Raw genomic sequence first — 25,832 nt, forward strand, 5'->3', positions numbered from 1 at the left:
AACACTAAAACTAAAGTGACGATGGCCTGAAACATCCAGAGACTCCATGTTAAAACCTCTCACTCCAGTGGTTCAACACAAAACCCCTCTCTGATATTTAGTCCTTAAAATCTGACTTTTTTTGAATTTTGATATATAATTATTTAATCCAAACCATTTTGTTTTGCAATTTTGTGTGGATTATTTATCAATTTAACTACATAATATTGTCTAGACGTGATGATGTCAATGAGACAAAGAATCTGCCGGTGTAGTGAAATGTTTTAAGTCACAGTCAAAACTGTTTCCTGGCAGCTGCTATACATGGGGGAGGGGTGTGGGGCACATACTGATCTCTACTGTGCCCTACCCATCAGTCTCATAGGAACATTTGTAACAATTGTGATTTTTTTTTTTGCACGTTTTTTTTTTTTCTTTTATATGCTCTTATGCCAAAGACATAGACTGGAATTGTCTCAGTCACATAAAGAAATCCCTGACGCACCGCGGTGCTCTGGGTGAGAGTGAAAGTGTGAACTTACTGCCTGTGAGGCCGATGAAGGGCAGGACGGCGCTGGCGTCGCGGTGCTTGCGGTCGCCGCCGTTCGGTGAGCCCACCTGGGAAAACTGACCCAGGAAGTCCTGGGAGTGCTGCTGGGACTTCACCGCTACAGACGGAACGGGAGCAGATGAAGGCTGGCCTCCGCTGCACTCCTCTCCCTCACAGCCTGGAATTGCAAAACGCATGTCAGTATTGTACCAAACTCTGCATGAAGCATATGAAACATCATCCTATCAGTTCATGAAGCTGTGCTGTCCATCAGAATGAACACTTTAGTTTTTAATTACACATTTTCCTGACCTTTAAAGGAATAGTTCAACATTTTGGCAAATTCCCCTATTGCCATAATCCCTATAGTCATAGCAGTAGGTTCATTACCTTTAATTATCGGTGCATGTTGAGAACCGAGGGGCAGAGATACGAGATGCTCAGTGAACACAATGGAGATGAATGGTACAGGTTCCCTGTCCCTCATCAAACTAATCAAATACACAATCCAACAACTCCACAACACTCTCATGGACAAGTTGTGAGGTGCAAAATGTCTTCAAAGACAAAACTAAGTCCAGTTGACCTGATTCAATTGCCTAGAGATGCCTTTGACTTGGACAGATGAGAATCTGCAAGGACAACCTACCTTTATGACTATAGGGATTATGACAATAGGCGAATTTGCCAAAAATGTTGAACTATCCCTTTAACTGCATTATGTTGTGACTGCACACTCTGTTCTCTGTGGTCAGCAGAATATAGCTACATCTTAAAATACACTGTTCAGGACTACTTTGCTTATAGTATACTGTATATCCTCATATAGCCTTTGTCTTTACTTTTCTTTTTATTTCATTTAACAATGTCAGGTGGTGTATGCCTATTTTGTATGTAGGTTTTTGTGTTGTTGTTTTTCTTCCTTCTATTTTTTGTAAAAAATAAAATAAAATAAAAAGTGAAAATAAAATATTTTTAAAAAAATACACTGTTCAGATAATTTGATTTGATAATTTAGTTCCATTACTCATATATGAAAGTAGGAAATTAAAAACTGTCCTTGAGAGAAAAAATATGAAAATAAAATACAACCACTGTCTTTTTCAATTAGGTTTTTGGAGATTTCAGCATTTAGAGTCTGGGGGGGGGGGTCGTGATCTCAAACTCAGCCAAGGCAACATCACAACAGAAGCTGATCCACAGCCTGTTACCCTGACCCTTAATAGCTATTCATTTTCTTCCATTCCTGTCATAATAACAGCATTGAGAAACACGCACTGACCTGAGAACGCCACAGCAGCAGCACAGTACTGACACATCACTGCCCAGAGCAAACTCCTGCAAAAACACAAAACGGAACTTTAAAAAAAACGAACAAATCAGTCATTTAGCTCAATTTCAGGTCAGAAACACATCGTGTGAGTGGCGGGTTATTGTTTCTGTGGACTCACCTGAACAGCTGCATCACACTCATTTTACCAGAGACTGGAAAGAGACACAACACACAGCGGAGCTCTCTCTATACAACCAGTGGGAATAAACTTCAGCAAAATCACTTGGAGGGAGTAGGAAAGATTAAAAAAAATTAAAAAAAAAAAAAAAAAAAAAGCGGATAAAATAATCCAGAAAAAGATTCACTTCACTCAGGTGTCCGTCAATTCAGTTATTTCCCTTCCGCAAAGTTGAAAAACTTCAGTAGTTAGTTACAGGGACAGCGTCTGTCCTGTCCTCCTCAGGCTGTCTGTCTCCACTGCCACAGTCGAGTCGTTTCTCTCTCTCCCAGGTGAGTCTCGTGCAGGAGGAGGGGCTTTCTGTAGCCCCGCCCACCGCGATAGCGCTGTTGTTTCAATCGGTTTCTATAAATCTCCGGATGGAAACTAATTAAAGGGATAGTTCACCCAAAATTGAAACCACTCCCTCTTCACTTCTGTCTTTACTTCTCAAGAGGGAGAAAATGAAATGACAAAAATGTCTCTGTGAAGTTTAAGTTCTGGAAAATAATTGTTATTAAAATACATTTTTGTTGTACTTTCCTCCTTTTCATTTACAGAGAGTGCTAAATCCGGTTGTATTTAAAGGGATAGTTTACCCAAAATTGAAATTTCACTCATCTACTCACCCTCATGTCAACTAAGGGCTGGGAGAAGTTTCAGAGTCCTCCGTGGCTTCTCTGAGTTACAGGGGGTCTCGGCATAGCAGTGCATGTCAATATAACGGTTGCAAATGGATACCAACTGACTTCATAACAAAAAGACACACCAAAAAACATCCAAATACCTCCATGCTGCTCGTCCGTCTTGTATTGAAGCCCCGAAATGCGAAAAAAATTAAATAAGTCTATTTTTCAAACTTGTTTGTAGCGGAAGCTCCTCTTCCCGGTTCATCAAATTTGGATGAACCAGGGTCCGTCCTCTTCCCAGTTCGTCCAAATTTGACGAACCGGGAAGACGAGCTTCGAGAAGCTTCCGCTACAAAACAAGCTTGAAATATAGACTTATTTAAAAAAAAATTCGGCACAATTTCGCATTTCGGGGCTTCAATACAAGACGAACATTACATACGAGCAGCATGGAGGTATTTGGATGTTTTTTGGTGTGTATTTTTGTTACGAAGACAGTTGGTATCCATTTGCAACCGTTATATGGACATGCACTGCTACGCCGAGACCCCCTGTAACTCAGAGAAGCCACGGAGGACTCTGAAACTTCTCCCAGCCCTTAGTCCACATGAGGGGGAGGAGATGATGAGTGAAATTTCAATTTTGGGTGAACTATCCCTTTAAATACAACCGGATTTTGCACTTTTTGTAAATGAAAAGGAGGAAAGTACAACAAAAATGTATTTTGATAACAATTATTTTCCAGAACATAAACTTCACAGAGACATTTTTTTCATTTCATTTTCTCCCCCTTGAGAAGTAAAGACATAAAGACATGTGGAGTGAAGAGGGAGTGGTTTCATTGGCAGAAGAAGCCAACTCAAAAGAGTTTTCTCCTTTTTTTCTCACCTCCAACCCCCTCCCCCTGCCTCTTTCACCGACCCCCCCTCATACACATGCATGTTAACCTCCTTCACCCATCCAGAGCTGCCTTTACATGCTAATGAACCTGCAGCTGGAGGTAATCCACCTTTAGGGAAACATATTCCTCCTTCTGTGAAGGAAACATACTCTGAGGTGAGTTTCCCAGTAAACAACCAGTAGGCTACGTATCACCCTCCTTCCCTTCCCCCCTACTTCCTCCTACCTATGGTCCTGTATGAAATACAATACAAATACAGAAAAATACAAAGAAAAAAAAACACTTCTATGTCGGCAGAGCTGTTGTTGACATACAGTTCAAAACTCTGTTGATTTTTTATTGGCTGACATTGGCACTTCTCCATCAGACTTTATGTTGAAAGATTTCATTTCATTTATTTATGTAGATCTCCATTAGCTTTGGCAAAGGCCATCGCTATTCTTCCTGGAGTCTACCTTCACAGATGAACTATCCATTGCAGTAGATAAATACAGAAACACATCACACCATAAACACAATAACAACATCCATAACCACAGCAACTCACAACGATCTACAAGACAAAACAACAAAACATAAAAAATACAAACAATACAAACAACATATACATATTACTGGACCGTATTCATTTCCACAGTGTAGCTATCACCATAGTTGTGAAATAATCAGATGTTCAAAAACATACGTTCCTCATAATTACATTAACTTACAGAAACAGTACCCAATTCACAAGGAGATTAAGATAATTCAAGTAAATCAGACAAACACTAATTGATTGTACCAAATAGCTTCAGCTAGATAGAAAGCTGTTTGACTAATAAATGTTCTTTCAATAAATAACTTTAGTTTATATTTATTCCACATAGGTATGAAATTTCATTGTTGAGTTTGTCTTGGAGAAAACTTTGTACTTGTGGTTATGTTGAATGTAAATGCGTTTATTTCCTTTAGTCAAAGATTTCAAAAGTCCAAATAACAGTTGAGATTTCTTAATAAACTATCAGAGCACATCGTACGTACATGCTACATTTTATATGACCCAGTTCATTGAACAAGATTTCCTCAGTTTTCAGTTTATTTAATAGGTGTCACCTTTTTCCCCTCTTTAAAAATAAATAAATAACAATAACTAAATAAATAAACAATATACAGAGAATAATCCAAAAGTAAGACATGGCATGTATCCTTTTTTTTGGGGGGGGGGGGTCTGTTTGGGGCCTAATTTGGGTCAGAGTTTGGGTGTGTTTTTCAAAATACAATTATATATATTTTATATTCCAGTATATCTGCAGCTGTGTGACAGGAAACACAAAAATGAACTTTTCATTCAGCTTTTAAATCTGTGCATTCCTATGTTGGTATAAGTGTAAATTCTTACTCAGCTGTGGGGTAACCCAGGACTAGCCCCCTCCCCCCTCCAAAGCCAGCTCTATTCTAATGTGTCTCTGCTTTGACCACAGTGGAACAATCAGAGTGGAAATGGGTATTTTGTAATCTGTGCAGCATCACAATACAGTCTGGTCTCATGCTAATAAACAGCAGGAGGGGTGGGGTGGGGTGGGGGGGTCTGATCTGAGCACCACAGGAAATCTGCAAGTGAAAGCTCAGAGACTGCTGCAACAACGTGGAGGGGAAGTGAAGAGAGATGAAGGGAGGCAGAACCTGATCATGAAGAAACCCAGAGTAAAGTATCTACTGGCGCTTGTAATGGTCTCATGGCTCCTGCAGCACAAAGCTCACCTGAAGGCTCTTTCTAGAAAACATTTAGATCAGAGATGAAACCGAGTTGCAAGCAAACAGTCTCAGAGAACACACAGACACCATTTCCTCCAGACTTTTAAGCCCATAGTGGACATTCCCTGTCACTGATCAGTCAGTAGACGTGTGAAATGTGTCAGAATAAAGGACAGAAATGATCAGTCCAGTTTGTTGGTCCATTCTCTTTGAGTCAGAAGTTCACATACATGTTGTTAGTATTGTTTCATGAAGCTTTTTGGCTCATTCCTGCTGACTGAGCTGAACCAGGTCTGTGTGACTTCCTGCTCACCACAGGTGTCGTACACACTGGAGAGCCTGGGGATGCCACACTGCAAAAACTCAAATATCTTACCAAGAATATTTGTCTTATTTCTAGTCAAAACAAATCTCATTCTACTTAAAATAAGAAACATCACATAAAAAGTCGCTTGTTTTTACTTCTTTCAATCATATTTTCACTTGAAATAAGTAGAAAAATCTGAGAGTGGAGTAAGTTTTTCTTTCTTATACAAGCACAAAAAACTTGCTTTCACTGGCAGATTTTTCTACTTATTTCAAGTGAAAATTTGTTTGAAACAAGTGAAAATTATCTAAAAACAAGTCAATTTTGAGGTGATGAGTCTTATTTTAAGTGGAAAGAGATTAGTTTTGACTAGAAATGGGACATTTTAACAAGAAAAAGGACAAAAATTCTTGGAAAGATTTCGAGTTTTTGCAGTGCACGACCACTTTCTGAATGAATTTATCTCCACCCACTCAAAATATAATAATAATAAGAAGAAATTCATATAATAAGTAAAGGACATCAAGTCCTACCAGTTAGTATTGTGTATATTGTCTATAGCCCCTGTTCCATAGGTCAAAAAACCTGCTAAGGCTGAGATGTTGTTATCACTCAATACGTTTACATGCAGAGCTTACAGTAATCGAGTTATGCTCAAAATTCGATTTTGGCGTCAAGTCGGACTTCTGTCCTTGTCTCAATATACATGCAACTGAGAAAACCGAATAACTGACGGGGTCCGCCCCCTCATGCGGCGTCACCCGTTGCTTCAGCGGGTTAATACGCCCCCCTGTCCTGTTGACTTTTCTGTCACCTCATAAAAAACTGGATATAAACAACTTAGTAGCTTAATAATAAATTCTCAACTGCAGTTCCCGACCAGACGCACCAGTCTGGGCTGGCTGCGCGGAGAATAGGTGACGGGCTTCCTTTTTCCTCTCTCTCTCTCTCTTTTTTTTTTTTTTTTTTAATAAAACACTCTTGCTGGTCGCGTCGCGCTGTGTGAAATGCATTGAATCAGCGCTGTTGTTGGGTTTTTTTCTTTACTTTGCCGGGTTCAGGCGGCTTCTCTGCTCCACTTGGTGCCGTCTCTACTGTTGTGGAGCAGCGCACATGCATTGTCCAGTTATACTCCGATTAAGGTGTTTACATGACGGAGAAAATCGAATTCCAATCGCATTATCTGGGTGTCTTAATCGGAGTTCTCAACTCCGATTTCAGTCGGACTAAGGTGTTTACATGCACTTCAGTTGTCCAGTTATAGTCGGATTAAGGCAATAATTCGTTTTTTTCAAGTGTCATGTAAACGTACTGATTGTGAATAGGAACAGTCAGCACTGCTGCAGTATCAGCTCCAGCTCCAAACATCCAGGTGCATGCTGGGTCTCTGTAACATCCCAGTTACAGTGATGTGTTCAGTAACAAGTAGGCTGAGGGTCCCACCAAGCACCTATCTCTTGTATTGAGAGAAGTGAATTGTGCATGCACAACTTAGAACAACAGCCAATGGACAAAGAAAATGCACCGGAGTGGAAATTTGTTACTTACATATATTTTTTAAACATAGATTTTATTGCAGGTTACACATTATTAATCTTTTGGCTGTTGATTAAAAACAGTATATTATGTCAAAGTGATTAGTCCTCACTGAAGTTGTGGGATGTGGTGAGAGGTGAGGTGGTGCCCTAGCGCCCTCTAGTGACTAGTTGCCAGTGCTTCAGTCCATTTTAACAGAACACTCTTCAACCAGTAGAGCCTGTGCATATTCTCATTTGTCCAGGTCATAGTATCTCAAAGGAACTTTTTTTTTTTTTTTTTAATGTTTTTTTATTTTATTTGTGGGAACAGGCATATACAATGCTATAAACCGACAATACACTAACCAATAAACAAACAGACAGAAGACAAACGACAGAGCAAACTCAACAGAAAGGAATTTTAAGTCGAAAGGAAATGGACTTGCTAGAGAAATAACCAAGTCAACCAGTAGATGTGTCTGTTAAACTTTAGCATTAAAAATAATCTATATTTAATGGGGTTATAGCAGGGAAGTGATTTTCTGTCTCTCTGCTTCTCCTTCAGTTCTCCAGGTCATTAAATCCCTGCAGCATGTGAAGGCAGCAGGATATATTCAGCAACCTGCCTCCTCTGGTTTGTTCAGAGTAGAAAGCTTTTACACACAGGTCAGATCCAAATGACACCTGTTACACAATAAATACCAGAATAGTTTGTTACAGCGCTACTTTGTTTTCACACTGGTTTACAGAGGTTTAAGTCAGTTGTTGTTAACATTTCCATGTTTCTCACATTCTCTGTTGTAAACTGTTTTCTTGTCTGTAACAACATCTCTTGCACGTCTGTCCATCCTTGATCCCTCCTCTGTTGCTCACCCTGAGGTTTCTCCAATTTTTCCCTGTTAAAAGGGTTTTCCATGGAGTTTTTCCTCAGTGGATGTGAGGGTCTAAGGGCAGAGGATGTTGTTGTGATGCCATGTAAAGCCCTTTGAGACAAACTGTCTGTAAAAACGGGCTATACAAATAAAATTGCCTTGCCTCTCAAATTGTTTCTGTTAGTCTAAAACTGCAGAACTGAAGAAGCGTATTGCTGCCACACCGAGCGAAGAAGAGGGTTCAGTTCAAGTTTATTGTTATAACAATATATTTTTCATGTCTTGACAATATCTTTTTCACGTTATATTGTGAAATTATCACGTTTTTTAAATGTGATTTTTTTTCACGTTATATTGTGAAAAGTGTCAATGTCAACTTTTTTTTCTCGGTGTGGCAGCAATACGCTTCCGTACATAACAACACAAACTCTGCCTCTGTCATTTCTGATTGATATCACATGAACACCAACTTTTTATTGTTTGTTTCTATCAACACACCACGCTGTCTATTACTGTCATCAGGTTCATCTGTTGAGCTGTTGTCATGGAGTGGCACCAATGGAAGTTACCAACAAAACAACACAGACTAGTTTAACACATACATGATATTTAATAAAAGCTGCAGTTTCATATTTCACGTTTAAACAATGCAATAAAAATGCATGCTGTTATACAAATTGTTAAGACTGGTTTCCTGTAAATTGTGACATGATATTGTGACATATCATCTTCACCTCATCATCTCCAGCATCGTTTGACTTATACAGTTACATTATATTCTTTTTACAGTTCAGTTTAATCAAATGGTTTTTATAAGTATCACTGCCTTCAAGCAGAAATTCCTGTAGTTTCACCATATGTGGTGCTGATATGTGTTTGCATTTTTAGTGTGTTTCAGATATAGAGCTAGAAACAGTTATGTCATACACACATAATGTAACATGATGTAACCCCTCGCTGTAGTGAGTATTATCATAACCAACAGAGTGACCAGAGATATAAAAATGAAATTTCACGAGAAATGAAAATATACATTTGCAAAATTTGGGTTTGAAATGAAGTAGCTAATATGAACTTGAATCTGAGCAGAGAGTCGGTGTTATATACAGAAGCGTATTGCATTCACTTGAGTAATTTATTTTTTGGTTTGTTTGTTTTTTTGAATATTTGAATTCTTTCCCTGTTTTTCTGACAAATTTTTTTATGTCTTTCGTGGTAATTTTTTTTCCTCCAGTTTTTCGGGATAATTTTTCAAAATCCCGCGAGAAGCGCCCACTTGCAAGTAACGTTTAACCGCTGCAGTCAGGTCTCCACTTCATCACGGATCTATCACATCTTAAATCCATGGATATACTCCACGAAAAATACAGTCGATCTATCACCGGCATTGTAGATTTTCAAAGGAAAACCCCACTCATTTTTCTTATTTTTTATTATTTTCTAAGTAAATTCAGATTTATATTGAAAGGAAACTACCTGTTATTACAGAACACCACCTCAGAGTGTCACTCTTCTCACGGGATTTTGAAATCTCAATAGCTAAGTCAGAAAAAAATTACCCCGAAAAACAGGAGGAAGAAAATTACCACGAAAAACAGAGGGAAAAATTTGTCAGAAAAACAGAAATAATTTTCCTGAAAAACAAACCAAAAAATAAATTACTCAGAAAAACAGGATTTTTTTTTTCATTATTCAAGTGCAATACGCCTCCGTAGTTTTATGTACATTAGTGCTGTTTAAACTTCATTTCCAGGATATTCCGTATCTTAGTATTGAGGTTTGACACCAACAACCAGCATTTATTTATTTTTACATCCCTAAAATGCCACTGCTCTACTTCACCATTCATAATCTATAGGCTCAACATTTCAAACTTCTTCCTCCTCATCCTCCTCCTCTTCTTCCTCTTCATCTTCATCTTCTTCCTCCTCCTCCTCCTCCTCCTCTTCAGTGTTCTCTTCCTTTTCTGTTTTCTTGGTCATCTTCCAGCTGAGAGTCCATTCACTCTGGCTCATGCTATTGTCCACCTGCATCATCAGTCCCGTGTGTCTCTGCGTGCGGTGCTCCGTGGAGAAACACGTCACTTCGTCCTCATCCGGCTTCTTCCAGCGACAAAACCTCCAGGACTGTCTCCAGGCCTGCCACTCCTCCGTCCCCTCCTCCTCCTCGTCCTCCTCGTCTTCGTTCTCCTCCCCCGTCCTGTGAGCCACCGCCACCATCCACGACTTCTTCCAGGAGGAGAAGGACGTGTTCAGCTTGTGAAACTGCAGGTGAAGCGGGACGTCGGGTTTGCGTTTGACCCGTTTACGTGGCTTCTTTTCCTTCTGTCCAACTTTTGCTCTGTTGTCCTCTTTCCTGTCCACTGTCTCCTCCTCCTCCTCCTCCTCCTTCTCCTTGTTGTTCTGTTCCTTCTTTTCCACTTTCACAGCGTCCTCAGCCTCCTCCTCATCTTCAGCTTCATCCTCCTCTTCTTCATTGTCGTCTTCCTCCTCATCTTCAGCTTCATCCTCCTCTTCTTCATTGTTGTCTTCCTCCTCATCGTCTTCATTGTTGTCTTCCACCTTCTTTTCCACTTTCTCATGGTCTTCATCCTCCACTGCAATGGCTGTCTCTTTGTCCTCAGTGTCCTCCTCCTCATCTTCAACTTCATCCTCCTCTTCTTCATTGTCGTCTTCCTCCTCATCTTCAACTTCATCCTCCTCTTCTTCATTGTTGTCTTCCACCTTCTTTTCCATTTTCTCATGGTCATCATCCTCCACTGTTTTGGCTGTCTGTTTCTCCTCCTCCTTGTCCTCCTCCTCCTCCTCCTCCTCCTCCTCCTCCTCCTCCTCCTCCTCCTCCTCCTCCTCCTCTTCATCTTCATCCTCGTCATCTTCATTGTTCTCTTCCTCCTTCTTTTCCATTTTCTCATGGTCATCTTTCTCCCCCGAATTGACAGTCTGATGGTCCTCTGTCTCCTCCTCCTCATCTTCGACTTCATCCTCCTCTTCTTCATTGTCGTCTTCCTCTTTCACTTCCATTTTCTCATCATCATCATCATCATTCTCCCCTGAATTGACCGTCTGTTTGCCCTCAGTTTCCTCTTCCTCCTCATCTTTTGCTTCGTCGTCTTTGTTGTTGTCTTCCTCCTTTTTCCCCACTTTCTCGTGGTCATCATCATCCTCCCCTCCTCTGGCCGTCTTGTTGGCCTCCATGTTCTCTTCTTCATCTTCATCCCCCTCTTCTTTGTCGTTGTCTTCCTCCATCTTGTCCCCTTTCTCGTCGTCATCTTCATCCCCTGTGCTGGCTGTCTCATAGTCTTCACTGCCCACCTCATCTTCATCCTCCTCCTCCTCCTCCTCCTCCTCTCTGTTGTCCTCTTTTTTGTGTACTTCCTTTCTGTCCCTCTTATTGACCCCCACCACTCCATCCTCTTTTTCTCCCTCCTTCTCCTCCTCCTCTTCCTCAGCACTGTCTTCATTTCCATGGATCTCATCTGTTTCATTTTTCATCTTCTTTTCTTTATCATCTGCTTCTTTTTCTTCCTCCTCCTCTTTTATATTTTCCACATTTTCTTTGTCCTCCTCTTCTTCCTCCTCCTCCTCTTTCTCCTCCTCCTCCTCCTCCTCCTCTTCCTCCTCTTCATTTGCTGTTTTATCCTCCTCTTCCTTTTCATTTGTTATTTTCACCTCTTCAATATCCTCATCTTCCTTTTGTTCCTCCTCTTTTTCACTTGCTGGCTTCTCATCCTCCTCCTCTTCTTCCTCCTCCTCCTCTTTCTCCTCCTCCTCCTCCTCTTCCTCCTCTTCATTTGCTGTTTTATCCTCCTCTTCCTTTTCATTTGTTATTTTCACCTCTTCAATATCCTCATCTTCCTTCTGTTCCTCCTCCTCTTTTTCACTGGCTGGCTTCTCATCCTCCTCCTCTTCCTCCTCCTCCTCGTCGTCATCCTCCTCCTCTTCTTCCTCATCCTCCTCGTCCTCCACCTCCTTCTTTTTATCTGCCAATTTTTCCTCTTGCTCAGCCTCCTCTGCCTTTTCATCTACTATTTCCTTCACCTTCTTTTCCTCCTCATCCTCTTCATTCTCCTCCTCAGTTTCATTGTCCTCCTCCTCCTCCTCCTCCTCCTCTTCTTCTTCCCCATCATTGTTTTCATCCTCCTCTTTCTTGTGTACTTGTTGGTCTCTCACTCCCTGTTCTTCCTTACCCTCATGTACTGTTTTGACATCCTCATTCAGTTCTTCACTTTCTTCTTCTTCCTCCTCCACCTCCTCGTCCTCCTCCTCTACTCCTTCATCCTTATCATCCTTGTTAATTTCTTTGTCTTTGTCCCTCTCTTCCCTGCATATTTGTTTGCATTCTTCACTTTCATCATCTTCGTCTTCCTCCTCATACTCCTCTTCGTCCACTCCCTCGTCCTCCTCTTCAGCTGAGCCATCCCTTTCCTCCTCCACCTCCATCTCTTCTTCTTCCTCCAAATCTGCCCCGGGTGCTTTCCATCCCTTCATCGTCCTCCACGCATCCGTCCACTCTGGGCTGCTTGACATCTCTAGCTGTGATGTGAGGACGAGGTTTAAGCTTCTACGTCTCCTCATCATCATGTCGCTGTGCTGATGATCGGCAGCCAGTGAAGCCGTGCGCCACCTGTGAACCCACAGAGAAATGTAGTACTGTTCAGTTTAATTCATAAGATTCAGATACAAAAGTTAAAATCAGTTAAAAAAGGATTTGATGTGTTTAATTTAATATATATAGGCTTTGTCAATGTTGAATAAAACCTTTATCCAGGAAGTGACAGAAAAACAACAACAAAGAAGATCATAACTAAATATTGGTGAAATGAACGAGTTTCTCTGTAGATAATGTGTTATTTAGAGGCTGCATTCCGCTGTCATGTTGACTCACATTATACGGATATACGCGGCTCTCGGCTGGATCTAATTTCGTCAGAATGACTTATAATGACACCAAAGTTATCTGGGTGAGTAAATGATCGTATTTTATGCTAGAAATAAGGTCCAGATTGTAAAAAACGGTAATTTCCCTTCAAACACACACATCTAGCTTCCTTAGTAGAGCACCAAACTAATTCACTGAAAAAACTGTTCCCAACAAATATTCTATCTCCATCTGTTTGAGTAACATTTGATAAAAAATGAAATGAAGGAGTCTAAAAATAAAGCTATGTTTGTGAGTTTCACATTCTCAGCAGGGGCTAAGAAATAATAGCAAATACACCGATCAGACCTAACATCATGACCACCTGTCTAATATTGTGTTGGTCCCTTTTGCTGCCAAATACACAACAAACTGCACTGCACTGTGTGTTCTGACAGCTTTCTATCAGAACCAGTATGAACTTGTTCAGCAGTCTGAGCAACAGTATCTGGTCTGTTGGATGGGAGCACACGGGTCAGCCTTCTCTCTCCACGTGTATCAATGAGCCTGTGGCCGCTTCACCACTCTTCCTTCCTTGGACCAACTTTTGATAGATCCTGACCACTGCAGACCAGGAACAGCCCACAAGAGCTGCAGCTGCAGCATGAGAGACCCAGTCCTCCTTGGAGAGCTGGATCAAATCCTTACACTGAACATTTTTCTTGCTTCTAACACATCAACTCTGAGGACAACATCTTCACCTGCTGCCTAATATATCCCACCTATTAAAGGGATAGTAGCATTTTTTTTAAGTGTGGTTGTATGATCTACAAATAGCCCCTAAGTACTTTAATTGCAGTAGAAGACTCTCTGCACTCCTCCCGTTAGCAACGCCAGCCCATAGCCCTGCCTAGAGATTTACAACATACAGTGTTGTGAACAGACCCAAAGAAACGGCCTATTTTCACGGCCTAAAAGAGGTTTTACCTAAAAGAAAATACACAGTTCCATTGTTCGCTATAATATAATTTTTTCCAGCCCCTCAAAGTGCAGGAAAAAGTTTTAAAGTTTTTATTTGGACCTAACCAACTGCTGATCGGCGGGCGCTAACCCTGGGCGGAGGGATATGTGAGTTGGTTAGGTCCAAATAAAAACTGTGTTTTTCCTGCACTTAGAAGGGCTGGAAAAAATGATATTATAGCGAACAATGGAACTGTGTATGTCTTTTTAGGTAAAACCTCTTTTAGGCCGCGAAAACAGGCCGTTTCTTTGGGTCTGTTCATAACACTGTATGTTGTAAATCTCTGGGCAGGGCTATGGGCTGGCGTTGCTAACGGGAGGAGTGCAGAGAGTCTTCTACTGCAATTAAAGTACTTATAGGGGCTATTTGTAGATCATACAACCCCACTTAAAAAAAAAATGCTACTATCCCTTTAACAGGTGCTATGATGAAGTGTTATTCACTTCATCTGTCAGTGGTCAGAATGTCATGCCTGATCAATGTAAATCCTTATTGTATAGTGTATAGTTTTAGAAATAGAACACAGGGCCACACCTGAACTGCTGCCTGTATCCCCAGCAGGAGCTCCAGTTCCTCTCACGTTCTCTGTTCTCCTCTGGAGGAGCTGCAGACAGCTGCCAGGAGTCGGTCCAGTCAGGCAGGAACACGTTGACTATGCTCATTGTCATTGTGTTGTTAGTGCTCAAGAAGCTTGTTGTTGGTGTCTCCTCATCCTCTTCTTCCTCATCTTCATCTTCATCTTCATACTCATCCTCGTCTTCATCTTCATCCTCATCTTCATATTCATCTTCATCTTCATCTTCATCTTCATCTTCATCCTCATCCTCATCCTCATCCTCATCCTCATCTTCAAACTCTGCCCCAGACAGTTTCCATGACTCCTCCCAGCCATAAGGCTCATTCTGTATTTTAATCACAACACAGATTCTTAGTCACAGTTCTGGTTGCACTTGGCATCTGGTCTCAGACTTGAAATACAGTTTGCATTACAATTTGTCTACTTCACCCAAAATCGATAATTCACCAATTTTCTACTCACCGTCATGCCAACGAAGGGTTTGGAGAACTTTCGGAGTTACCAAAACGCTTTCGGAGTTCCAGCGGATTTTCATATAATGGTGGCGAATAGAGTTCACTTTTGAATCGTCCAAAACACACACTGTGAAACATCCAGATACCTCCATACTGCTCGTCTGTACTGACCCAAGTGTCCTGAAGCCGCAGCATGAAAAAGTTGTTCGGAAAAAAATAATTTGATCTCTGTTTTTAGCATTGTTGTAGTAGCTCCCAGTGACTGTGCGAGATGCGCAAGATTTGCTTTGAGATGTTCTTCCATGGTCCCAGTGTGAATGGATGAACAAACATCTGCGCACAAACATCACCAGAGCCACTGGGAGCTACTACTACAACAAGGCTAAAAACAGAGATCAAATAATTTTTTTACGAACAACTTTTTCATGCCGCGGCTTCAGGACACTTGGGTCAGTATAGACGAGCAGTATGGAGGTATCTGGATGTTTCATAGTGTGTGTTTTGGACAATTCAAAAGTGAGCTCTATCCGCCGCCATTATGGAACTCTAAAAGTGTTTTGATAACTCTGAAAGTTCTCCGAACCCTTCCTTGGCATGATTTAAAAATGGTTTTAAATCAAAGAAGCTGATTTTAAACACAGGTGTTCCCCAGGGTTGTGTTTTATCTCCTGTTCTCTTCTCTGTGTACACAAACAACATCACCTGTAACAGCGAGGGGATCAGCCTTTTTAAATATGCGGATGACATGGCCCTGGTGGCTCACCTGACCGACACCACTGCTCTGGACCGGTATCAGCAGGCTGTTGAAAACCTGGCACAGACTTTTAACCAGCTTTGTCTTGAGCTAAATGTCCAGAAGACCAAAGAGCTGTGCTGTGGGGGCAGAAGGGAGTCAGCAACTGCTTTTTTCAAACCACTCAGCATCCAGGGTCAGCTGGTGGAGCAGGTTGAGTCTTTTAAATACCTGGGAACTGACCTGGACAACTGCCTCTCCTTCTCTCAGCATGCAGACACCATTTTTAAAAAATCACAACAGCGCCTCTACCTGCTGAGGAAATTAAGGACTTTCAACGTCAGCACACATGTTTTAACTCTGGTCTACCAGTCCCTCATTGAATCCCTACTCACCTTCAATATCTCTTCCTGGTACAGCCTCCTCTCATCCAAACACAAGATCAAACTTTCCCGCACAGTTAACCAGGCCAGCAAAATCATTGGAGCACCACAAACCCCCCTCTCAGAACTGTACAGCCGGTCTGTGATCAGGAAGGCCACCCTGATCACAGAAGACTCCTCCCACCCCCTTCACCACTGCTTCCAGCTGCTGCCATCAGGCAAACGCCATAAGGTCCCACTGGCCAGGAAAAACATCTACAAAAAATCTTTCATCCCCTCTGCAATAACCATCCTGAACAATAAGAAATGAACATTCTGCTGCCTTTAACAGCCCCCCCCTCCTTTTTTTAGAATGATTGCACAACATTGTTGTTTTTAATGTCTGTTTGTTTCTTAGTGTTTTTATTGAGCCTGTCAAAGACGAATTTCTGTCACTCGTGACAGACAATAAAGTTTATCTATCTATCTATCTATCTATCTATGGTGAGTAGAAAATTAGTGAATTATCGATTTTGGGTGAAGTATCCCTTTATTCTATTTCTAAATGAACAAATAAAGAAATAAGAGTAAAAAAAAGGAAACAAGAAAACTCGAACAGTGATGACATGATGATCCCCACCTGCTCCTCCAGTTGCTGTACTTCATCAGACATGGTGTGCTTTTGAGGGTAATCGGGCCAGATACAATCCCACATGGCTTTCTGCTGTCTGAAGGCAAAGTTCATAAGCTTCCATGTCCCAGCCCAAACAGGAAGAGAATACTCGTCCACCTTAGTACTGCAAACTAGTTCTCTATCATATATGACCTCCCATTGAAAGGGTTTCTCCTCACAGACCTCCGTACTACACGGACTCTTCACCTGGAAACAAGAACAAAGAGAAAAGATGTTTACAGAATCTTCACTGGTTGCTAGTCTTCTTTAAACCGTGTTAAACCGTGTTTCACCTCATGGTCTGGTTAGAGACAGTTGTTTTTTCCAGTTGATATTATGAGAGGCACCTCTTCTCTTTAGGCAAATATCAACACAAATCCTTTGTCCTTCAGACTGGATGCTAGTGTGGTTATATTAATGATTAAATCAATGGAAGAATTGATTGCAATCCTTGTGTCTTGGTGGTTTATGGCTCCAGTTAGCACTTACACCTTATTATGAGAGAGCAAGGGGTTAGGTACAGTTAAACTATACTGTATGAAGCTCATGTAATGGGAAATTTTGATATAACTCATGTGTACAAATGCAAGACTGTGTAACCAAAGACTGTATGACTATTTCTGATATAGTTTTGAAGTGACCGATGTTCACCTTTTAAGGTCGTATAACAAACATCTCTGTGAACTGGTGAGAACACATGTTAGACAATATATGTGAAGACTCGAGTTCGAGCTCGAGAGACTTTGAGAGGGTGAGTTATTACAGTAAAGCCCCTACAAAGAACTTTCATTTGTGTTGATTTTGGCGACCCCTGTGGACAAAAGCGATAGTGTTTTTCTAGAATGAAGACTGCATTTCCCATGAGCTCTAGCGCGTATTGTCATTAAGACACTTAAAATAATATATTATTTTGATTAGCCATGGTGAAAAAACAAGGCACAAGAAGAAGTGTTAAGTATTTAAAGGGATAGTTCACCCAAAATTCAAATTGCACTCATTATCTACTCACCCTCATGTCGACTAAGGGCTGGGAGAAGTTTCAGAGTTATCCGTGGCTTGTCTGAGTTACAAGGGGTCTCGGCGTAGCAGTGCATGTCCATAATAACGGTTGCAAATGGATACCAACTGTCTTCGTAACAAAAAGACACACCAAAAAACATCCAAATACCTCCATGCTGCTCGTATGTAATGTCCGTCTTGTATTGAAGCCCCGAAATGCGAAATTGTTCCAAAAAAATTATATAAGTCTATATTTCAAACTTGTTTGTAACGGACGTTCCTCTTCCTGGTCCGTCCAAATCTCGCAAGATTTCGCATTTCGGGGCTTCAATACAAGACGGACATTACGTACGAGCAGCATGGAGGTATTTGGAATGTTTTTTGGTGTGTCTTTTTGTTACGAAGACAGTTGGTATCCATTTGCAACCGTTATATGGACATGCACTGCTACGCCGAGACCCCCTGTAACTCAGAGAAGCCACGGAGGACTCTGAAACTTCTCCCAGCCCTTAGTCGACATGAGGGTAAGTAGATAATGAGTTGAGAAATTGAGAAATTTGAATTTTGGGTGAACTATTCTTTTAACCATTGTTCCTAATTAGTGCAGAGAGATGTGGGTCCACAGTCATCGTAAATGTCCCAACGACCATCCAGTGTGGGCTGATGAGATGGCAGCAGGTTGGCAGGTCCAGGTGTGCCAGAGACATGGGGCGAATGTAATTCTCTGGCGGCTGCCGTGTCCACTGTCTTCTGGCGCCCACCTTCATCTTGTGTCTCATCAAACTAACAGACATCGACCCCAACTCACACAGCAGGACAAACATGGCTGCAAACCTTTAGAAGTATGATGTGGGTTCATGTTTTTATGTGAAGATAAGAGTGTGTGTCAGTGTTGTTACCTGTTTCCAGGAGTCACCCCATTTATAAGAAGGAAACGTCAATTCCGCCTCTGATTTGTACACCTTTGGTTTGTACTTCCTGTTGTTAGTCAGCTCTATGGTCGTGAATCCTGGGATTCCTGCTTTGGCCTCTTTGGCTCTCAGGTAAAGATACTTCGGAGGTTTCAGGCTCATCCAAGAGTCTTTCCAACATATGCTGAACATATCCACAACTACTTTGCGTTTCACGATTTGAGGTTTGGGAGAAGCTGTCCTCCTGGGAGGAGGTGGGGGCGGAGGCTCAGGTTTTGTTTTGGGAGGAGGAGGAACGATTTTGAATTTAATTTTTGGTTTATTTTTTTCAGCCTCAGCTCGGCCACATGTGACCTTCCTGAAGTCAGACATCTCACCTTTTGCTCCATTTACAACCGACCAGTGATAAGTCCACTTAGAGAAAAGTCTGGAGAAAAGACAAAAAAAAACATAAACCCCTTTATTGTTAAGATGAGCAGATACAGTGAAACATTTCAATGGCTTCTGTCCTTATTTCTTGACATTAAAGGTCATTGGCCCCAGTGTGAATGCAAGTTTAAACACTTTTCACTGATGATGTCAGCAGCTTAAATTATTTCATTTCATTTCAAACCTTTATTTATTCAGGGAAGCCAACTGAGAGCAGGCTCTCTTTTTCAATAATAACCGTGTTGTATGAAAGTCTGTATTCTCAGTGCATTTTGTAGCTCCCTCCCTAAAGAGGTGGTAGCTAGCCTGTGTTGGTGAACCTGCTTTCAGGATTTTCTTATACCTACTCAAAGGGATAGTTCAACATTTTGGCAAATTGGCCCATTGCCATAATCCCTATAGTCATAGCAGTAGGTTTGTTACCTTTAATTGTCGGTGCCAGAGGCGATTTTAGAGTCTGCTGGGGCCCTAAGCAAAAATCCCCAGGGGGCCCTCCAACCAGTGTTTATCACCATAATTTTATAAATAATCGAACACCAACAAAACATTTATGAAATTGTAACTTTTTTTATTCCAAATGTCCAGTTATGGTGTAAGCTGGTGACATGTCGTCTTCATGATGGGCAGGTGTTGCTGTCTCACTGGAGGTGTACGTTCAACTGATATGACAAAAAAGAAAAAAGACAGTTTTACTTTAATTGATAACATATGCCATGCCCTCTAAAGATTCTTTATGACAATATACACTTACAGTTTTCACTGTCAGCACTGGGAGGAGGCACTTTGTCCTTCTGATTTGCTGCTGTCATAAACCTAAATAATAATCCTGAGGAGAGATAAGAGAGTGATTTTTAAATGTTTTCCTTGGGCATAGCTTTCATAGCACCAATAGCTTTTACACTTTCATATTATTATAATAATAATAATAATAATAGGCTACTCACTTCAATACAGTAACATAGCTTTACTATGTCACCCTGCTAGCTAGCAAGTTAATAGTGTTGTTACTTGCTGCCAAGGAGGCCAGCAGATAACGTTAAGTTAACCTTGCTCTTTTTTTCCTTTTTTTTGTCACTTAACGACCGTACCCGAGTGGAGCACCAGAACCGCACGCACCGAGTCCCTCACTCCAGTGCAGTCCCACTCGCTAACGTTAACTAACTGGTCACCACTGGTCTGAAGCTAACATTAGACGCGGTCATTGTTCAACAGTTATTTACTGTTCACGTTACACTCTGCTCCACTTACCACCACTGTCTTGCATTCATTTTTACTTCAGCCTCTTTTTTCTTCTCGTCTTGCTCCCAGGTGGACTCTTCTTTTTCCCTCGGCTTCATTAGAAACTCCCAGTGATAAGGTGCATCATACAGGTTGACGTTAGATGAGATCAGGTCCGGAGAATGACATGGGGCCCCGTTAGGGGGGTTTCCTACCGAGATGTCATTGCAAATCGACGCTATACGACGATACGGGGAGGGGGGTGCGGTCACTGCGGGTAGCGCATTTTGAGATATTTCTGTCGATAAAACTGCCCTCGGGGGCCCCCTAATGGCTCGGGGCCCCAAGCAGTTGCCTGCCTTGCCTGTTCACAAGCGGCGCCTCTGGTCGGTGCAAGCTATTTATAGAACCTCTGAGCTACGCTACGGAGGCTAATGGTATTTCTTGGTTTCCCTCATCAAATTCATCAAATACACAATCCAACAACTCCAAAACACTCTGGTGGACAAGTTGTGACCTGCACATTCACCACGCTATGAGATAATAACAGAACGTTACCAGACAGAGTTGTTTTAGGGGTAAATTCATGCAAAACCGCTGATGCACGTTGCCTTCAGGGACAGTTTTTTGGCAAGTAGTCTCTGTATTTACCTCAAAAACAACTCTGTCTCATAACGTTCTGTTATTATCTCATAGCGTGGTGAATGTGCAGGTCACAACTTGTCCACCAGAGCGTTTTGGAGTTATTGGATTGTGTATTTGATGAGTTTGATGAGGGAAACCAAGAAATCCCATTAGCCTCCGTAGCGTAGCTCTGAGCAGCTCGTGGCTGCGCTCAGCCGTTCCAAAAATAGCTCGTACCGACAAATAAAGGTAACGAACCTACTGCTATGACTGTAGCGATTATGGCAATGGGCCAATTTGCCAAAATGTTGAACTATCCCTTTAAAAAGAATTATTGTTGTAGTAATAATAATGATACTAATACATTACATCATGTCAAAGCCCTTTGATGAATAGCACTGCTCCACTTTCGATGCACCTGTAGCCACAGCTAATGAATATTTTCAAGACCTGTGCTGTAATCTAACATAACTTAGTATGATGCTTAAGTTTTCCTCACATATTGTACTGTCGCTATTATGAATATACATATATTCAAAATCAAAGTCTCTCACACTTTAACAGTGCTCTTTTCTTTCCACTCGGACTCTTGTTTGCACTGGTCGGCCTCAACTTGAGCTCTCTTCTCCCACTGGTCTCTCAGCCTCCCATTGCCGAATGTCCTCTGCTCCCCCTTTTTGGACATCATCCTGTTGCCAAAAGACATATAAATAAGTAATGGTCAGTGGCGACGGCAGCAAGAAAGACATTTCACTTTCTGCAGTTCTGCAGTGAGACTTAAATTTCTCTGTGGATGGTGTGTTTAAGAGCTGGTGAAGAATCTTCACACCCCAGATACTGTAGCTGAGGTCAAAATACAGATTTTACTTATTACTAATCTCCACACATATAAATAGCATGCGGAATACAAGCTCCACTGTTCATAATGAACATACCCAAAATACAAGTCATATGAAGACACTGGTCCTGTTTTGGTGCTCTTCTCAGTGTGGTGTGTCACTCTATACAGCAACATGCTTCCAGGAGCAGCAGCATCAACATGAAACCCCCAGTGCACCATGACTTCATAACAGTCAGACAGAACATCAGCACTGACATCCCAGCAATCCCAGCCCATCCCAGCTGACATACAGACAGGTCACCAGTCTATCACAGCACCAACATACAAGCCACTCAGATTCACACCTGCAGGCAGTTTAGAGTCACCAAACTTTAGTGCAGAGAGCCATACATATATCACAAGACATGCAGCCATAGGAAACTTTACAATACCTAAAGCAAGATCTAACGTCATCAAGCGCACTGTGCTGTATAGAGGTATGAAAGAATGGAATTCACTGCCTAAAAATATCAAACTAACCACTAACATTAAGCGATTCAAAATACTAATCAAAAAGTATTTAGCAAAATAGGAAAACATGGTATATTTATATGTATAATATGTTGTATATTTTTATAGATATATAGATATATATGGGTTATTATAATGTGTAAACTGCAGAATGAATCTATATGCTGTAGAATGAATGTATATGCAATATGATATGAAGTGTAAGTTGATTGTGAAATAATGCATACATATATAATATGTAGATATTATGTGTGTGAGAGAACCCGTTTAGTATGTGATTACTTACTAACAAAAAAATGGATAAAGCACAGTAACAAAGTGGAAACGCTCACTCTGATTTTGTTTTGTTAGGTGAGGCATATTGCTCACTTGTTTTTTGTATTTTCTTTGTTTTTAATTTTGTTTTTTTTAATATAATGTCTCTGTTTTTGTATTATTGAATGTATATTTGACACTGTTGGACCCCAGGAAGAATAGCTGTGGCTTTGCCGCAGCTAATGGGGATCCGTATAATAAACAAACAAATCTCTAGTCAAACGTACCATAATGAGAGGAAAACTTACATCTGTTTATCTCTCTGCAGTAGTTTTCATGTTTCAAGTTTATTTCAGGGATGAAGTCAAACCATCCATCCATTGTCCCAGCTGACATAGGGCGAGAGCAAGGCCCAGCCTGCAGGTCACCAGTCTATCACAGGGCCATATGTACAGATGAACAACACGCATACCTACCGAATCAACCTAATGTGTATGTTTGTGGACTGTGGGACGAAGCTGGAGAATCCCTCACAAAAGGGCTCAGGAATCAAATCCAGAACCTTCTTGGTGCAATGCAAGAGCACTAACCATCACTTCACAGTGCCTGAAGTGAAATCAGTAAAAATCAAACTAAAAACTGATGGAAGACAGGGAAATAATCCATGGGTAAAGCAATAATATGTAATTTATTATGTCAATATCGAAATGCCCTAAATGCAGTAGTCCTATGTTATTGTACTGAGTTGTGTTGTTTGCTACAATACCCCACATCTTTCCATTCATTCTCAAATCAGAGACATGGATTTAATCACGGTAATACTCAGCACAGCTGGTCACTTCACTTTTCCAAAATGATGATAACTTAAAATTAGATGATAAGCACAGACCTCCTCCATCTCATGACTGTGTTAGAGAAATCCCCAAATGAATGGCTGAGAATTCAGTAACTCCACCCATCGTTTTCATAAAGTCATTTTATTTTTTTCAGAATTCTGAGATTATAGACAGATTTTTTTCCAATCCTCCATATAACTGCTTTATCTTCAACCAAAATGTCTCATCTTGTCCAGTTTGTCTCAATAGCACTTATTCACAGACTGGCAGAGATGGACAGAGTACTCGACTCCAGTACTTGATTAAGAGTACAAATACTACTGGTCAAATACAAGTAAAAGTAGCTCAGTCGACATGTTACTCCAGTAAGAGTAAAAAAGTACTTGCTTTTAAAGGTACTTAAGAATCCCAAAGTACATGCATTTAAATTTACTTTAAGTCAAAGTAAGAGTAAATTTCTTATTTTTCACATCATTGAATTACTATCATTTTTTCTAAATGAATTTAAGGACCTTTTAACTCTGTTTCTGAGAATGAACTCTTTGAAACCAGCTGCTGATGTGCTGCTTTTAGGGGTTAGGGTTTCCTTCTTTGACAAACACAGCTTGTGTCCAATAGGGTTTTAGAAAAAACAAATAGCAGACCTGAAAGTAACCAGTACTTTTCAGCCTTCCTAGAAATTAACTCGAGTAAAAGTAAAAATATTTGTCTCGGAAATGTATTCAAGTAAGAGTAATAAGTACCAAAGAAATCTAATACTCAAGGACTCACTACAAATCCTCTGGATATGTACTTAAGTACAGTACTCCGTTACTGTCCACCACTGCAGACTGGTTAAGGTTAGGAGAACAGCCCAGTCCACACTAGAGATACAACATCAGGATTTACAGATAACCAAAATCATGATTGTAACCAAAGTGTATTTTTGTTTCTTAAATCTGACAAGGACCTCTGGGACAATGACAGTGACAAAACTGCTGCTTCTCTGCAGAACTGAAGCACCGACACGTGCCGACCTGCAAATGTGTCAATACGACACCAGAGAAAACCAGAGCTGCAGGGTCTCTGACATGGCATGCCAGCAGTGCATGTGGGCGTGGACGGCCAGTCACATGACCCCTGGAGACACGCTGTCATGGCCCCTCCAGGGTGTGTAGCTTAGCTCAAGCTGAAAAGACTGCTAACCCTGTTCCTTCAAAGCTGAAGAAAGCACTCCCGGTTAGAAACACTTATCAAACCTGAAGTATAGGCTATATAAATTTAAAAAATCAATCACAAATTCAAGTACACAACTGAGAGACCAATTAGCCAATCCTGACTTACCTGATATCTTTCTGTCTTTCTCACAGTCTGTCAGACTGTTTACATTCCCTGTATCCAGTGGCAGTGTAAGGAGAACGGCAGTCTCTACATCTGTCTCTGTCTGTCTCTAAACTTTACGTTAGATCAGTAGTAAATCGTGTATATGTGTGTGTGTGTGTGTGTGTGTGTCTTCCTCTCTGCTTGTGTCTGCCTATATTCTGTTTCTGTTGTCCAAGTGGACCAGCTTGCACTCAGTCGGTCCTGTCTGTCCGCCCCTGTGGTGAGCAGGTTTCCCTCCTTGCTATTTTTACAGAGTATGTTAACAGATACAGAGCTGCAGCTCTAAATTTAGTGTTGCGCAATGCCAAACGCGAGGAGAGTAACCCGGCAACATGGAACCGTAGAGAGAGGCGACGTGAATGAACCAAAACTGTTTAGTGACGCTATTTTCAGCAGGTGAAACAACAATTACAACATGGACAGCTGCGAGCCACTCACAGGTCGATGCTGTGAGCTATAGCAAGAAGAAAAACAGCAGTGACATACATTTCTGTGACAATATGCAACTCCGCACACACACAACACAACACTCTCGCTGCCTGGTGATGGCCAGTCTGCTCAGTTGTGCCCTGATGAGGTAGATGTGGAAACATTATACTGGCTAAACATGTTCACAGTGTTAGTCATCAGTTGTGCCCAGCTCATTCTGTATCATATGAGCTCTTGGTTGTTGTTGCAGCTGTTATTTTTTTCCCTTTTTGATGCAATGATTTTCACTCACTGGAATGTTAGCATGGGGATCTTAAAGGGATATTTCAACATTTCGGCAAATTCGCCTATTGCCATAATCCCTATAGTTTTAGGAGTAGGTTCATTACCTTTAATTGTCGGTGCAAGCTGTTTTGAGATCGGCGGGGCAGAGACGTGAGCTGCTCAGCTAACGCAACGGAGGCTCATGGTATTCCTACGTTTCCCTCATCAAACTAAATACACAGTCTAACAACTTCAAAACGCTCTCATGGGCAAGTTGTGACCTGCACATTCACCACGCTATGGAATAATAACATATAATTATGTAACATTACGACACATGAAGCAAATACTCGGAACTACTTTCGCTTTTGACGTGTCGGGAATGTAGTTTCGGTTAAGTATTTACCACGAAAACAACTGCATTGTAACATTCTGTTATTATCTCACAGCGTGGTGAATGTGCAGGTCACAACTTGTCCATAAGTGCGTTTTGGAGT

The 25,832-nt window shown here is 41.2% G+C and overlaps 2 protein-coding genes across 4 annotated transcripts in view; both read right to left on the bottom strand.

Moving 5' to 3' along the window:
• Positions 1–726, bottom strand: part of tdgf1 (teratocarcinoma-derived growth factor 1) — a gene marked incomplete at both ends in the record, with an annotated part of 34,308 nt that extends 33,582 nt beyond the window's left edge. Inside the window, one exon of the mRNA XM_083982948.1 lies at positions 522–726. Coding sequence (XP_083839074.1) covers positions 522–726 — 205 coding nt within the window. The remainder of the gene's footprint in view (positions 1–521) is intronic.
• Positions 727–9,526: 8,800 nt separating this feature from the next.
• LOC310994283 (uncharacterized protein) lies at positions 9,527–24,873 on the bottom strand. Of its 3 annotated transcripts, XM_083982919.1 has the most exons (7): positions 24,604–24,873; positions 21,393–21,527; positions 18,556–18,994; positions 16,625–16,864; positions 14,392–14,759; positions 10,955–12,602; positions 9,527–10,675 (listed from the first exon to the last, which is right to left on the bottom strand). In XM_083982919.1, the coding sequence occupies exons 2-7, from the start codon at positions 21,524–21,526 to the stop codon at positions 9,848–9,850; spliced, it is 3,657 nt and encodes a 1,218-aa protein (XP_083839045.1). In that variant the 5' UTR covers position 21,527; positions 24,604–24,873; the 3' UTR covers positions 9,527–9,847. The 3 variants fall into 3 exon arrangements, with proteins under 3 accessions (XP_083839045.1, XP_083839046.1, XP_083839044.1); XM_083982920.1 differs by having other exon boundaries at positions 9,527–12,602; positions 18,945–18,994; XM_083982918.1 differs by having other exon boundaries at positions 9,527–12,602.
• Between the last annotated feature and the right edge of the window lie 959 nt (positions 24,874–25,832).

This window comes from Trachurus trachurus (assembly GCF_905171665.1).
Source record: "Trachurus trachurus genome assembly, chromosome: 12".
NCBI lineage: Eukaryota > Metazoa > Chordata > Actinopteri > Carangiformes > Carangidae > Trachurus > Trachurus trachurus.

Coding starts and splice junctions, on each gene's coding strand:
- LOC310994283 (XM_083982918.1), bottom strand. CDS start 21,526: ATGATGTCCAAAAAGGGGGAGCAGAGGACATTCGGCAATGGGAGGCTG. Junction 18,995..21,392: donor GAAAAGAGCACTGTTAAAGT/GTGAGAGACTTT, acceptor TCTTTTCTCCAG/ACTTTTCTCTAAGTGGACTT. Junction 16,865..18,555: donor GGGGTGACTCCTGGAAACAG/GTAACAACACTG, acceptor TCTTGTTTCCAG/GTGAAGAGTCCGTGTAGTAC.